General features: G+C 38.4%; 1 protein-coding gene across 2 annotated transcripts; it reads right to left on the minus strand.

Moving 5' to 3' along the window:
- Positions 1-612: 612 nt before the first annotated feature.
- On the minus strand, positions 613-16,765 carry LOC133882157 (small RNA 2'-O-methyltransferase). 2 transcript variants are annotated; one of them, XM_062321266.1, is made up of 10 exons: positions 16,544-16,765; positions 14,694-14,972; positions 8,094-8,183; positions 6,433-6,890; positions 6,075-6,320; positions 4,527-5,482; positions 3,720-3,871; positions 3,529-3,645; positions 2,696-2,812; positions 613-1,252 (listed from the first exon to the last, which is right to left on the minus strand). In XM_062321266.1, exons 2-10 carry the CDS (start codon positions 14,970-14,972, stop codon positions 809-811), a joined length of 2,859 nt encoding a protein of 952 aa, XP_062177250.1. In that variant the 5' UTR covers positions 16,544-16,765; the 3' UTR covers positions 613-808. The 2 variants fall into 2 exon arrangements, with proteins under 2 accessions (XP_062177250.1, XP_062177251.1); XM_062321267.1 differs by lacking the exon at positions 2,696-2,812.
- Positions 16,766-17,109: the final 344 nt, after the last annotated feature.

Genomic DNA, 17,109 nt, shown 5'->3' on the forward strand with positions numbered 1-17,109 from the left:
CTACTTTTGCTTTTATCTTTTTGGAAAAACGCAAATAGGAATTTTTTTATTGTTTTGTTTACCCTAAAAGTAACAACCAGTTAAGGACATTTTAAGGAAAATGAAATCATTTTCGTCCCTTTGAGGCAACAGCATCTATCTATCTTGAACAATAACTTAGAACCAACCCTATATTACCATTCACACAAATCAACTGTCAAACAAACAATGAAACATAGGAAATTCTTGAGAATATTTTCAGATCCTGAAAAGCAAATGATCCACACAGCCCGACAATCATTCAAAACCAAGAATGCCATTTCCAATCTATCTGCCTGGTGCCTAAGCTTAGAAATAAACTGAAAGAAATTTTAAATAAATCATATGAAACTTACCAAAGTTTGAGATATTGAATTGAATAGTAAAGATGCTTCTATAGTTTGGAATTTACAAAGGAAAAAAAAAAAAAAAAAAAAAAAAAAAAAAAAAAAAAAGGGAGCCCCAACATTCAATGAGTAAATGAAGCTATAACAAGCATCTACTGGTTTGCAGGTTGTGTATTCTCCAAAAAAAAAAAAAAAAAAGTCCAAATAAGTCTATATAAGCAATTGAAGGAAGAGAAAAGGCAAGAAATTAAACAAGGATGACAAATTGCATGACTTTGTAACTACATATGCATGCATGCTACACATGTATTATCTATCAGATCCAGTAATTTTTCCATGCTTAAAATCAGATACTGTTCTACCTAGGCTAAAGCTCTAACAAAATCAAAAGTAAAACGTCAGTTGACGCACTCTAAAAGGACCAACCAGAAGATGTTAATTTGTCAACTAGAAGATGTTAACCTATTCCACTCCCATATAACATTGCAATGATCTGCTGAATCAACATCTTTTGGATGATCTTCTCCCTGAGGCAGGGACATTCTTCTGAAGACAGCAATCTGTGAAGCAAACCCTGGTTCCAAGTCAGCAGATCCACCAACCCCACTGAACTCGACACTGTAATTGTGCTTTGCAGCTAATTCGGTTGCCCAGCACTTGAATTGCTCTCTAGTCCACTCAAATTTGTGGTCATGGTTGCGAAATTTACAAGATTGTGACTGGGTTTTATCATCTGGGTCATCTTCTTGGCTTGGTAGATTAGCCTTTTGGAGTATCACATTGTATTCGTAGTTTGGGGTCGAAACAATAAGAATCTTCGGAAGAAATGAACTCAATGCCACGTCCCCAAACAGGTATGCCTGATCTTCCTCCATATGCTCGATAACCTGTAATATTTCTAGAAACTCAGTTGTCAATCAGGCCCTCATAAGGAATTGGTTTGTCAATTTAGATGAAAGCAGTAAATTATAGAACATATAACTGTACAGTTATGATTATAGATATGGCATTTCTAAAGCAAGAATGGCAAGGAAAGGCACAATTTGTTTGCAAAACTCCAACTGATAAACAAGGTACACTGAATATTGGAAACAATGGTATACGGAACTGCAAGCATGGTCGAAATATAATGCAATCAGGGCAAAGTAGCAACCAAATCCTAGATGTAACTTTATACATATTGGAAATTAATATCATGAGTGTCATGTAGGTCAAAAGCATTTAATGAAGCATAATTCTATGCCTTTGAAACTTCTCAGAAAGAGTAATAATAATAATAATAATAATACCATTTGACACACAAAAGACCCTAGCCAGATGAATCCATATATCATCAAATCAATAATGCTTAAAATTATTATTTTTGAATCAAACTTGAATGTAAAATAGGATAGGATGAATACGTACATTTTCCATTGAAGCTCCTTAAAGAAAATGTACACTAAATGTGTTCTTAAAGAATCTATCAAATTAATGCTAAAATAAAATCCAATAAAGTGTGATTTAGTTTAGTTTGATTCATATTAACAATGGTCAAGACAAGGATTTTATAATTGCTAGAAATATTCTATAAATTACAATCTACCATGTGTCTCCTCTTATTGTCCAAGCTGCCAAGAATGTGAAACTTCTATAAGTGCCCAAGGTAGTCTTAAATATTCTATCTCTCATGGTGCAACCGTAAATGTCTTCATGCAATGATGTATATGGTCCTTACTGTTCTTTCTCTCATACACCATGCTCACTGGTATAAGCCAGTTTCTAGTGTTCATCGATCCATGCTACACTTCAAATGTGGCATATATAACCATATGGTCATATAGCCCAGCTAGAGGGCTTTTGTCCTTTTTCATCAACACCAAATAGGGTTTATCTTCAGAACACCAGAAGCAGCTCTCAACACCTTTAACCATCTACACTCATGTCTTACTCCCAACTTTTCTACTACTGCCACATCCATTTTGAAATTATAAGTTTTCGTGTCTTTCTCCCAATATTAAAGTTGCTGAAGTCAAAAGTAATTTGCATTACAGCAATATGCCATCTGTATGGAAAATACACCCACATGCAAACATGAGAATGGAAGATGTAGAATTTTAGTGCTACGGTTGTACAATGTAAAACTACAGAACATCAATACTAAATTTTAATTGTTAAGCTCAAGTCAGTCATAAATTCACATGAGGAAATAAAAAATGAAAAAGACGATAAAATCAACAAAATTCAAAACTAAAGCTGGAGAAGATTTTTTTTTTTTTTTTTAAAAAAAAACACAGGAAGCTGTGCATTTTAGGTAACAATCAAGTGAATTGAGAAGGGTGATAGAGTACCTCTAAGCAAGTACCAATATCAAATTCACATAATCGGGAATCAAATTTTGTTATGGAACCATCATAAAGAATTGCAGATTTGATGTCGGTATTCTTGCTTAGTTTTGAATGAAGTATCTGCAGTATTACCAATAATCAAGATACTTAGATAAAGCAAGTGGCTAACTGTAAAGGAAGGAAACATCATAGTAGAAAGAAAATACAGAAATAATTATCCACACACTATTAAAAAGGGATGAAAACAAATTCTACCTTCATGTATCTACTACACAAAATACGTGCAGGAAATGTTTAAAAGTTAAAAAGCAACCTTTAAACTGGTTATTTTAGAGCCAATATTTGACTCTACAGCATATACATTCACTGGGATGATATTCATAAAAAATAAATAATAATAACAATAATAAACATTCTCTGGGATGACAAGATTTCACTCCCACAAACATAAAAAAGAATTCCTAAACATGAGGAGAAGAGTTTTGTGTGACATGAAGGAAATCATTCTGGTAAGAGAAATCAAAAACTGCTGATCTGTACACATTCCAGAATGCCTAATATATATTATTTTACTTCCCACAAGTGAATAAATACATTAAACATGACATACAACAAGGACCACATCTTCACAAGGCTCCTAATGACGAGTCAAACCTATCAAAAATTGGAACCAGTAAGCTTGAATATATTCGAAGTTTTTAGCAAAAAACCTCCCATTATGTAGTCCTTAAGGTAATAAACCAACTATCTAACCAAGGTAAACATAAATAAAATTTTTAGGATATAACACAGAAATTCTCCATTTGAAAAACTCGGAAGCTGTAAATGGTTCAGACCTTTGCAGCACGGCTTAGACTCTTTGTTGAAATATCAATACCAACAATTTTTTCTAGAGAAGTCGAATGATTCAATAAAGCATCCAATAAACTTCCAGAACCACATCCAAAGTCAACCTGAAAAGAAAACAGAGATCAACTCAATTTAAAATATCAACACTGAAAAATAGAAGTGGAAAATGGTTGTATACCAAAGTAGTAGCATGAGATTCTCTGATGTGTTGCACTGCATATTCCACACGTTGCTTCGAAAGCGGAGGGCTAAAAAGAGCCTGCTCCATTCTGTCCTCTAGAGGTTCTGTAACTCGCAACAAAGTTATAGAATACTCCAAACAGCAGGATTCTGCAAATTAGAAAACAAAGAATACTGCAATCAGTCAGCTGAATCTCAGAATCGATACTTTTCAGCTAAAGAAATGTAAGAAGAAGAACAAATAGGACCCTATTACAGATTGGTAACCAATTGAAATTATACATGTCAATAGGTTCGGTCACAAGTTGCAACATAATACAAAATTTGTTATATTTCTTGACATTTAATTACCCATTCAAGGCAAAACATTTTCTGGAGGGAAAAAAAGTTGTTTCCACCATTTTTAATTATGAATCTTGTTTCTAACAATAACAAAGATTGTTATTACTGACTCTTTATAGTAAAAAGGTAAGTACTCAACATATTCTCCAATAACAAGGAGTAATGAGAGAGAGTTCTTATTGTGCAACTTTCTAAGATTTAACCATGCTATACACCACTCAGTCAAATGATTTCTTTTTGAACTTATGCACATGTTTAACTATGTCAACCAAACAATCACATGCCTTGAATGTAATTAACCATCTTTAAAACTAGAGGAAACTGAGATAGCATATCAAGATAAGATCTAGATTAGGAGGAAAATTCATCAATTTCATAATGATGACAATCAAATTCACGTAGTTACAGGCTGCTCCATGAAATCATCTTCATAACATTTCTATGAAAGGGGATGGTAACTCACCTGAAGATAACAATGAAAAATTCCTTGCAGAATCAACTGCAGCAGCTAAAATAAACTCTTTAGGGGCCAAATCTGTTTTGAAACAAGCAGACTGACCAACGGATAGCCGTGTCACAACTGCTTCAAGATGAGGAATCACTGCTCCAACCCCTATCTCAAATTCAAATTCATCACTACTTTCCAGAATTTCTTTCATATGTTCATCTTCTGTCACCAGAGATACAGAATAACTAATGAATAACAAGGACCCATTGGATGGGCAGACACCAGAATCTGGACCTTCAATGTTTAAAGAGAAAACCCCTTGTCCTGGCATTGTATTTAGCATACTCATACTATTTGGTTCTAGAAATTTCACGCCTTGAGTCTCACTGTGGTAAACATTATGAATTGATCGACACGACGCAAACTCCTTAAAAAAGTTTTCATGACAAATCCGAATGTTGAGGATATTGGCAGTGCTGTTTAGCTTCTCTAAAGGCATATCTATGTCCCTGAAATATACATTTAACCACGAAAGAACTTTCAAAGAAGTATTCTGGATGGAATCGTTTTGCTTCTTAAAAGAATTTTTAGGGAAACACTCTATAATCCAATCCTGACACTTGGAAACGATTTTTACTTCACATTGATAGGCAACAGCTGATTCAGCTGATTCGCTAGCACCAGTAGCAATAGCACCTCCAGTTGCATGTTCTATCTCCTCTTCAGTTGAATCTTTACCTTGCAACTTCGTGTGCGACTTTGGTGACTCAGACAGTCCTTTCAAAGGAGTACTTACAATAGAGAAGACAGGCTCAGATAGCCTATGCTGACGACAAAACATACACAGGATCTCTCTAGGGAAAGAACCCCTCCAGTTTGCTCTTGTAGTAAATGCCGAAGGCAACTCTGCTGTTAGTACCGCCTCTCTAGACAACTTGTAAAGTCCACTTGGTATCTTACTAATGAGCATCCTGTAAGCAATCTAAATGTAACTAATTTAAGCAATGGTGCATGATTACATGACAATTCAGCCCCAAAACAGCAATTGCATATGTAAAACTTACATACCACCATATTCTCTCTGACAAGATGGCCCAAAAAAAAGGAAAAAATAAAAAATAAAATAAAATAACCAAAAGTGGAGCAATTAAATGATTAATAGAATCATCATAATGCTAAATACTAGACCCTACCCAACCCAAATGAAAGATTAACAAAATGGTAACTCCAAAAAAGAAGAGCTAATTAATTATAAGGAGGTAAGATATGACACAAGGTAGCATTGGACGCAAAAGTATATTGACATGGTATGGGGGAGTGACAAAGGAATCAATTTGAAAATTTTCTTCAGCCCATGCACCAACAAAGTACCTTTGAAAGATGATTTGTACAACTTAAACTGAGTGCTATGCAATAGCGCAAGAAAACTGAAGAAGTGCATATTCTTTATGATTCAGTAGCATCAATTATCAAACAAAAGATCAAGTACCATTATAGAGAAGACTATAAGGATGAAAATGGTAAAATAAATGACTCAATAAAATACATGAAGTCAGAAGAGACCTGTAATATAATTGCAAGGATACGTCTTCATAGAAAAGGTCTTTGGAATTCCACTTATATCCAATTGATGCCAAAATTGCATCACCATATATATCTTGACCACCCAAATAACTTGCCATTGCATTTAAGGATCCTTCAAAATGAAGCGCTTCCTTTACATTAAGAGGATCTGATGACGTATCCAAAAAATATGACTGGTGGGCAGCGAAGTACACTCTCGTCTCAGAAGAAGCTTTACCAACAGCCCTGCTAAAAACAAGTACAAATCAGTACCAACAAAGACTCAGACATGGAAGCCACTTCGTAAAATAAAAACTTCCATCCACCTAGGCTCTGCCATTACATATCTTCCACCTACCTGGAGACTAGAACACTAGAAGCATCTATTAAACCAAGTTTTCTGGCAATAACATCCATGTAGTAGCCAGTTGAAGAAACATCTAGAGTCACAGGTTCAACAGTCTTCTCCAACGAACATGGAATACGTATGACTTCAATAAAAGTGCTCCGTGGGGAGCCAGATATTTGGCTAACTGATGACTCCATAATCTCAGGAGGGTATGGATTTTGCCTCCGAATCCAAAGCTGCCCTTCAGAAGAAGCAACAACGCCAGATGATCTTGCAGCGGCCGTCATAATCAAGGGTACAACCAAGAATGGATTTGACTCCACCTTTGGATTAATGGATTTACAGAGATTGCTAAGCTTTGAATCACAGATAGCCATGACAGGAACAGGAATCAAACCACAAAGATCACCTTCTCTCTGCAGAACTGCTCTAAAGTGACCACTTAGGGGATGAAGAGATGAGAGGAACTTTATCAACGACACAAAAGCAATACAGAAAACATCAGAGTCAAATAAATATGCCCAAGACACATAGAATGAGTGTAACATCAAATGAAAGTTTTTGGTTTCCATCAAATTCAAAGCAGCACGTGTTTTTATTATAACATAAATCAAGGTTTAGAAAACAAAATGACACTGTAGAAATCACCCTCTCTCTGCATAAGTGACACCTCACAAGATCAAGATAAATGATTTTACCAATGGCAAAATAAAAAAAAGCATAAAGCTACAGAAAATTATATTTACATGCATAAACACACACTCAAATATTGCAAATACTTATATACATTCGCATGCATGTATGTATAAGATAAAAATAGCAGAAAGCTACAGATTGAATAAATAATTGGGCTAATATATATATATATATATATAATTCAAATTCAAAAAATAAGCGCCAAAAAAAATAAACACTGAAACAAGTTCTGATGCTTTGATTTTTACTCTTAAAAGAATGTGCTTATCAGATTTAAAAACGGTTAGCATAAGAATGTGTTGTACTAGTTACTTAGTTGTCAACTATTCTTTTGCAATAGAAAGTTCCGGAGCTCAATGGAAGAAAATATGAAGATAAATGCTAGCAGACGATCTAAAAATATGCATGGACAACTACTTTTGCATCAGTTGCTGAAGTAACAAACCTAAGGATTCACAAGATAGTTTCATGTCAAAAAACCAAGCACAGGAGTTAGTTAAGTATATTATGTAAATAAACTTTGCTGGGTGGCTTTCGGGTGGTGCATAGAATTAACAAGTTGGTGTACTTACATATACTAAAAGATTAGATTGAAGTAAGGCTCCATTTAGAAATAACGTAAATGCCCCATTCTCTAATTAATGCAATAAGGAATCTCAGGCATGTAAGAATCAGACAAAAGCAAAACACAGTAGTCAGAGGTTCAAATTGCCAACAAAAAAAAAGAATTCAATGGAGCCTTACTTCAATCTAATGTTTTAGTACCTGGGTTTTGGGTTTCAAATTGCATTCTTTTTTGGCACACTAGCTTCAGAACTGTGAAACTATTCCAGGTAAGTATATGAAATTGATTCCAATAGAAAGAAAGTTGGATGCTCTGAATTATATAAACTCCAAGCATCAATGAAGGGTACATATCCATATATGGTAGAAAATAAAGCTTTTCATAGTTCATGTCAATTCAAACTACTAACCTCATTTGAAAATAAATCCGTGACACGATCAACTAATTTATCCCATGCTTCCTGCAGAGTGGGCCTATTCGTTGAAATTTGGATGCCTAGCTGCAGAAGAAGGAATTAACCAAAAAAAAAAAAAAAGAAACAAATTGTTATTACCCAACGCTTTTCCTACCAAAAAGACATCTTAAACCTCTATGACTAATTAATTCAAGTTAACACATGAACAAGTATACTGCTTCGTAGTTGGACTGGGGCTTAAAATATCTCTCAATTTTCTAACTTCTTTGAATTTGTGGATTTTTGTTCTTCTTTTAGTATGTAAGGGGGACTTTCTTTGTATACATTGTGTGTACTAGGGTTAAACCCGTCTTTGCTTATCAATAAAATGAATTTATCAACAAAAAAAAAAAGTGTACTTTGCATTGTTAACTCCAAAGAAAACTCTTAAGGTTTTTGCTTATTTTGGCACCTTAAAGAGGCTTTTCCCTTGTTTTCCCCTGAGAAACATAGGCTTTGATAGAAAATTGAAGCAAATCCTTGTCTCATCGTGCTTTTAATTGCACCAGCTAGAATAGTATAAGGTGAGAAAAGTAAGCTCCCATTGATAGTAGAATTACATCAAGGCTTAAAAGCTTGCCGGTGAAGGGCCCTCCGAATTTGAAAAAGAAGAAAGAAACTTTGACAAATAAAGAGATAGATAATTGAAAAAATAGAACTATAAGCGCGTGAGTGTGGGGGTGGCGCGTGAGGGTCTCTGTGGTGGAGTAGAATCAGAATTCTGAAGCATTCTGGAGTGAGTTTTGACGGGTAGTTTCTCGGGAACGGTATGGGCTATCTTGGCTATTGCTATGTTGATTCGAAGCCCTTTGAATTCCGGTCTGAGGTTAGTGGTGGTGTTAGACTGGCAGAGAGGAGTCGACACTTGTTCCGGGCGGTCATTTTAGGCTGGTCTAGTCTGGTTTGGCTCATGCAAGCAGTGGAACGATTATCCAAGGGAGAAGAGGATAACGATAAGTGGAGAACGTTCCGGATGGGCAGCACGGTATATGTGGTATTGCGCAGAAAAAACAAACATGGCCAATTCATTGAATTGTCAGAGTATGGTGGAGGAGGACGGCGAAGTTACGTGGTTATCCCGGAAGGCAGTGATGGGAAGGGGTGGCTGGATGTCTGGGTACAACTACAAAAATTGTCAAACTACCATGCAAAGCAACAGGCCAGCAGGAGAGTTGTTGAAAGGAATCCCGTGATCGCACAGAAAGCAGCACCGACTGCACTTGGTCTACGTCGGGAAGGTCAGTCCTATGCGGCGGCGTTAGGAGGACAGAAGTCGGAAGGAGGAGGGGTTCCAGCTGGAGACAAGGGCAGTAAGGTCTTTCGGATGGAGCCAAAAAAGGAAGAAGCTTTACTTGCAGACGACGATCACGCAGAAGGAAGGGGAGTTAATTTTTCAAATTTGCCAGCTGGTTCTATTTTGGGAAACGGTTTGAAGCAGAATCTGGAAGAAGCGACGAATCTGGAGGATTTGAAGATTTTCCTTAGGAAGTTTAAGGAAGAAGCCGAGAGGTGGTTGGGCTTTTTGGAGTTGGGCTACGGGAATGAAAAAATGGGTTCAGGTGGGCTTGAAGACGGAGGGCAGGGGAATAAAGCCCATGGTGAGCATTTTAAATTCAAGGGCCCTATTCCCTCAGATAAACCTGATGGAGAGCTCAAGTGTGTTTATTCTAGACGTTCGCCACGTAAGATGACTACTCAGTGGCAGCAAGTGTCTCGGCCTCCGATGGCGCCGGTTCCTCAGACGGACAGGGGGGTGCGGACAGAAAAGACCGGTCTTTCACCGGGTGATGAGAAGGATAGGTGTGCTCCTAGGGTACTCGTGGCTGGGTCGTGCTCCAGGGGCTTGCCGGAAATGTGCTCTGAAACAGAGCACGTGTCCCGGCAACCACTGGCGCCAGTTTTTCAGCCGGACAGGGAGGCGCAGGTAGAGAAGGAGGTTCTGGCAGATGGGAAGGTCGGGATAGTTGAAGAGCAAGTGGCAGGTTTGAGTTCTCCGAATGGGCAGGAATCACGCACTGTAACAGGATCTGAGTGGGCAACGGAGATGAAAGAGGAAGATTTTATGGAGGAGACCGAGATGGAGGAACCTGGCTGTGAGGGGGTTAAGTCGGCTGGACTGGTGGCAGAAAATGGAGTTTCGGGTCTTCTCAACCAAGGTATAGGGGAAGATATGAGCCGCGTGGTTGTGGAAAAAAATATAGGAGAGTTGGGGATCAATGGAGTTGTAATCGAAGAACCTGAGGGGGAAAAGGATAGCGGTCCAGACCCAGTGTTCCAGCTTGAGCCTAGTCAGAGGCTTGAACTTGAGTCGGGAGGAAGGAAGGGAGTTGGATGGGTTGGGGGGGAGGAATCTGCTCATGCATGTAATTCTAGAGAGCCGGAGGGCTTAAATGAGATGCCATCTGATGTTATTCAGTCCGGTTTCAATTCTGAAATTGTGAAAGGAGGAGGAGGCGAAGATGTGGAAGGTTTTGGCCCGATTTCGGTTACACCTTTGGCAATGGAGATGGACAAGGATTCCAATGTGAATGTGTCTCCTAGATGGGTGTTGGAGAGGGTGAAGGGCTATTACAAATTAGTAGGAGTCTCATGTGACCAAGTTGAAGATAAGTTATTGACATTGTTTGAAGAAATTGAAGCCATGAGGACCCAATCTTTGGCTGATTCATGGGCCATGGTCACCACAGTCTCAGGGGTGAAAGGCCAAAGGGAGATTAAGCGGCTGGATTGTTCTATTAACTATGATAAGAAAGGGGAGCAGTCTAATAGAAGGAGAGGAAAGGGAAGGGGCGTGACGTGTGTTAATGAAGCCTAAAATACTCTCTTGGAATGTAAGGGGGTTGAATGAGCTGGATAAAAGATTGCGTATTAAAGGGCTCATTAGAGAGTGGAAGGTTGATTTGGTGTGTTTGATGGAGACAAAAATGAAAGTCATCAATAGAGCGGTGGTTCGCAGTTTGTGGGGATGCCAACATGTGGATTGGTGTTATATGGGGGCTAGTGGGGCGTTAGGTGGAATTGTGATTATGTGGGATAGGAGGGTCGTGGAGAAGGTGGAGGAATATGTAGGACGGTATACCTTAGCTCTTTCTTTTCGTAACACTGAGGATAATTTTTCGTGGGCGTTTGGTGGGGTGTATGGGCCTAATGATGATGGGGAGAGGAGGGTGTTGTGGGATGAGATGGCTGGTCTGATGAGTTGGTGGGATAGGCCGTGGTGTTTTGGGGGAGACTTCAATGTGGTGCGGTTTCCGAGTGAGCGATCGGGAGAAGGGGGTTTTACTACAGCTATGGAAGACTTCTCGGAGTTTATTCATGAGCAGAGCTTGGTTGATGTTCCTATGCATGGAGGGCAATTTACTTGGTCCAATAATCGGGGATGGTCTAAAATTGATAGGTTTTTGCTTTCTCTGGAGTGGGAAGAACATTACCCTGATGTGTATCAACGACGATTACCTAGACTTTTATCGGACCACTTTCCTTTGCTGTTGGATTGTGGAACACACAGAGAAGAAAAAAGACATTTTAAATTTGAAAACATGTGGCTCAAGTTAGATGGTTTTGTGGAACAAGTGCAACAGTGGTGGGAGTCTTATGATTTCTAAGGCTTGCCAAGTTATGTGTTGGCGAAAAAGTTGAAAGCTTTAAAGCTAGATTTGAAGAAGTGGAATGAAGAGGTTTTTGGTGATGTGGGGAAGAAGAAGAAGGAGTTATTGGAAGGTATTAAAGAGTTGGAGGGTTTAGAGGAGTCTCGGGGGCTTTTGGAGGAGCAGGTACGAAAGTCTAACATGATCATGGAAATGGAAAAAACACTCCTGTTTGAGGAGGTTAATTGGAGGCAAAAATCTCGGGCTTTGTGGCTGAAGGAAGGGGATAATAACACTAAATTTTTTCATAGGGTGGCAAATTTGCATCGGAGGTACAATCATGTGGGAGCTCTAAGGATTAATGGGGCTATGTCTACGGATCCGGTGGAGATTAAGGAGCACATTGTCAATTATTATGATACTTTGTACACCGAGCAGTGTTCGTGGAGGCCTAGGGTGGACGGGATTTCTTTCTCTTCTATTGATGCGGATGAGTGCCTCTGGTTGGAACGTGTATTTGAGGAGCAGGAGGTATGGGAGGTGGTACGGGAGATGAATGGGGATAAGGCTCCGGGCCCAGATGGTTTCTCTATGGCTTTCTTTCAGAAATGTTGGGTTGTTCTCAAAAAAGATATTATGGAGGTTTTCACTGAGTTTCATAATAGCTGCCAGTTCGAGAGGAGTTTGAATGCAACTTTCATCTCCCTTATCCCTAAGAAGGTAGATGCGGAGGAGATTAAGGATTTTAGGCCTATTAGTTTGGTGGGAGGGGTCTACAAAATGATTTCTAAGGTCCTTGCTAACAGGCTCAAATCGGTGTTGGGGAATTTAATTTCAAGCTCTCATAATGCATTCATTGGTGGTCGGCAAATCCTGGACTCAGTTCTTATTGCCAATGAATGCCTGGATAGCCAATTGCGGTCGGGGGAGGCGGGGTTATTATGCAAGTTGGATTTGGAGAAAGCTTATGATCACGTGAACTGGGATTTTTTACTCTACATGCTTCAGAGGTGTGGGTTTGGGGAGAGGTGGAGGAAATGGATTAAATTATGTGTTTCTTCTGTAAAATTTTCTATTTTGGTTAATGGTGCGCCGACAGGTTTTTTTCAGAGCTCAAGGGGGATTAGGCAAGGTGATCCTCTTTCTCCTTTGCTGTTTGTGGTGGTTATGGAAGCGCTAAGTAGGATGTTGAATGAGGCTATGCTCCAAGGTTTGTTGTCTGGTTTCTCAGTGGGCATCAGGGATAATGAAGCTTTAGTGGTGAATCATTTGTTGTTTGCTGATGATACATTAATTTTCTGTGGGGCACAGGCTGAACATGTTTGAAATTTGAGGTGTACCTTCTTATGCTTCGAAGCGGTGTCGGGGTTGAAGATTAATCTTGGCAAATCCGAATTGGTCCCAATTGGTGAGGTGGATGATGTAGAGTCTTTGGCTCATATTCTGGGTTGTAGAATTGAGTCTTTGCCGATGACTTATTTGGGTCTGCCAGTGGGGGCGTCGTTTAAATCTCTTTCTATCTGGAATGGGGTTATTGAGAAGGTACAGAGAAGGCTGGCTAGTTGGAAGAAGATCTATCTTTCCAAGGGTGGCAGGGTGACGTTAATTCATAGTACACTGTCCAGCATTCCTACTTATTTTTTATCTTTGTTTCCCATTCCTGTAAGTGTAGCTAAGAAATTGGAGCGGCTTCAAAGGGAGTTTCTTTGGAGTGGTTTGGGGGATGAGACTAAATTTCATTTAGTCAATTGGAATCGGGTTTGTTCTCCAATCAAGGTAGGTGGATTGGGAGTTCGTAATATTATTAAGTTTAATCAAGCATTGTTGGGGAAGTGGTTATGGAGGTTTTCGCAGGAACGAGATGCTTTGTGGAGATTGGTGATTGAAGTGAAATATGGGAGTGTGAGGGGAGGGTGGAGTTCTTTACCGGCGGCGGGGTCTTACGGTGTAAGTGTTTGGAAGTTTATCCGAAGGGGATGGGATAATTTAACCAAGTACTTCCGTTTTGAGGTGGGTGAAGGGTCTCATATTCGCTTTTGGCATGATTTATGGTGTGGGAATAGGCCGCTCAAGCTTTGCTATCCAGATTTGTACTCTATTGCTCGTTTTCCGGATGCTTGGGTGGTGGATAATTTGTCTGTGGTAGGAGATGTGGCTCATTGGAATGTTCCCTTTATGCGCTATGCTCAGGATTGGGAGGTGGAGATGGTGATGTCCTTTTATGAACAATTGTACTCTATACGGATTCAGCACGGAAAGGTTGATAGGGTGGTGTGGAATCCTTCTAAGAAGAGGAATTTTCAAGTGAAGACTTTTTATAAAACTTTAGTTGGTCATGAGGCGAATTATTTCCCTTGGAAGGGAATTTGGCGTGTTCAAGCTCCAAAGCGGGTGGCGTTTTTTGTTTGGACAGCAGCTCTAGGAAAGATCTTAACTTATGATAATTTACGTAGGCGCGGTATGGTGGTGGTAGAGTGGTGTGTTATGTGTAAGAAGCATGGGGAAACCGTTGATCATATCCTTCTTCATTGTGAAGTGGCGCGGGTTGTTTGGAGTTACTTTTATAGTTTGTTTGGGGTGGAGTGGGTTATGCCTAGTAGTGTTTTGGAATTATTGAGTGGTTGAGGCACCTTGCTGGGTCGTGGTTCCACTATCCGTATTTGGAAACAGGTTCCTTTATGTGTTATGTGGGGTTTGTGGTGTGAGAGAAATTCTAGGTTCTTTGAGGATGTGGAGGTTACAGTTGGGGCTATTTGTAGAAATGTGCTTCAGATGTTATATTTGTGGGTGTCTGCGCATAGCCCGGGTCGTATGTCGTTTGCTGATTTTTTACTTTCATGTTCATTTATTTCCTCTGACTATGGGCTCTTTTGTATACTTCCTGTGCACTTGGGTTGCGCCCCTTAGCGCTTTTTTATGAATTATTACTTATCAAAAAAAAAATGATGGAAAGAGAGATGGACAAAACCTTCTCTATAGCCATCTCAGCAGCAGATTGCTCAGCATCCTTCTTTTTCTTAAAGGTTTCTGACATAACAGCAATCCCTGGTAGTTGCAAGATGCAGCGGTAAAGGCAGGGCCCTTTCTGTGAGATGGCCAATCCCGGGCATCCATTTTCAGCAGGTTGTACTTCCTCTACCTCAAAGTTGGCCTTGTTGCCAAACTTTTGGATAATAATAGATTTAGGTGCAAGGGTTGTGTTCTTCATTGCAACAGCAGGGGATCCTCCAGTTTCCATGTGTATCATCTGGGTTTGAATATAAAAATTATTTGCAAGACAAATTAGCAAATTGCTAATTTATATTATGCACACATACATTATGATTTGAAAGATGCTTGGATAAATCTCAATAAAGAAAGGGGTGACTTATATATAATTTGAGCATCTATTTAATTTGTACAATAAAGTATCAAATAAAAGTTAAAAATATAAAATACATGTTATGTATACTAATTATTTATGGTAATTAACATGGAATAATTTCTTTTTTTAATCAATATCAAAACAAAGTCAACTCAAATTTAACTTTCTTCCTGTAAATGCATAAACCTCCCAAACCTATTTTACCCTTATAAACAAAATAAAAGTAAAATGCGAACACAAAATCCAATATTCTAAAACTCCCAATTTCAACATAGAATAGAAGAAGTAGCAATTGAGACAAGACACAAACATTGTTCCGCAACTACATGAAAAGTATGTCATGAAGAGATGGTAGTTAAATCCTTGTCCTACGTTATTCCCACTCTTAAAGCAACCAAAATCCAGAACTACATTTCAAAAATGCTGAATTTAGATATATAATGAAGATGTGCTAATCAAATCCTTAAAACAGCTCAAACTAATATTGTACAACTAGCTCTGGTCACTGAATTTTGAACCTATATCCAGGGAAAAAAAAAATTAATTGGATCAAGGAAACAGCATAATATGGATAAGTTCAAAACCTCTCAAGGAATATTGACAAAACCCCAAGTCCCAAGTTCCCAAACAAATTGACAAAAGAACCCTATCACATATACAGATACAAAAGAAAAAAAAACTGATAGAGCTACAGTTGAACTTGCAACAGCCAAAGCTAACCTCTTACATGATGACTAGACAAAAAGGAGGAAAAGAAAGAACACAAATAACAAATAACAGAGAATATTCGCCAAGAAATGAAGCAATAGAGTCACAATTTTCATAAATATTAAAATAGCAGAAATTTTAACAGAAAGAGAAAAACCCAGAGTTTATTTACTCTTAATACTGCCCCTCGATTTACTCAGAAAATTCAACAGAGGGCAACAAGTCTCCAAATAACTTGCATGATGATCTTACAAGAAATACCAAGGAAAAAATTGGTTTTGAGGGGGGGAAAGCATAAAGTAAGCTACTTTAAGCCAATGGGTCCGAAACCAAGCAAGGTAGAACACAAAAAATAATTAACAGAAAAGTATTCGCCAAGAAATGAAGCAATAAAGTCACAATTTTCATAAATATTAAAATAGCAGAAATTTCAACAGAAAGAGAAAAACCGAGAATTTATTTACTCTTATATCTGCCCCTCGATATTTACTCAGCAAAATTCAACAGAGGGCAACAAGTCTCCAAATAACTTGCATGATGATCTTACAAGAAATACCAGGGAAAAAATGATTTTGGGGGGAATAAACATAAATTTAGCTACTTTTAGCCAATGGGTCTAAAACTAAGCAATGTAGAAGCAAGTGGAACACCAGTAGGCCGAAATTGAGCAAGAAAAACTTGATGGGTTCTCAATCAACAGGCATACCAACTAAACAAGAGAGTAAATTGGGCATATTAGAGTATACCTATACAGAGGCAATGCCTTCCAGAGAGAGAGAGAGAGAGACCCTTCAGCTTCTGGGCTTGGAGTGTGGTTTCGTGTGTGACGGGTTTGGGGAAAGGAAATTAGATAAACGGCCTTTAAAGGGAGAGGAGGGAAAGGTGCGCCAATCAGAAACTACTACAAAACAGAGAGAGAAAACTTGGAGACGAAGTTTGACTGTCAAAGAGTCAAAGTCACACTCACGCTCAAGACGTGCTTTGTTAAATGGGGAGTCGAATTTATTCTTCTTTTCTCTTTGTTTGATACTCCTGCCACCTTTCGATTAGGCTTAACCCTCTCTTTTACAAATTTTTTAGATTAGGGTTAAAATTAGAAATAAAGTAAAAATATGAATTTGTTAGCAATGTGATCATACTATTAACAGATTAATTAAAAGAAAAGAATGTGTAATGAAAGATCACATAATTAATATGAGTAAGGCTATAAATCACATTTTTATTTCACAATTATTTTATAATGCTGACGTGTCAATCTTAACCAAATCTTGGATGAGTCCAAATGTTTTTTTTTTTTTTTTTATAATGAAAA

This window comes from Alnus glutinosa, chromosome 11, assembly GCF_958979055.1.
Source record: "Alnus glutinosa chromosome 11, dhAlnGlut1.1, whole genome shotgun sequence".
Taxonomy (NCBI): domain Eukaryota; kingdom Viridiplantae; phylum Streptophyta; class Magnoliopsida; order Fagales; family Betulaceae; genus Alnus; species Alnus glutinosa.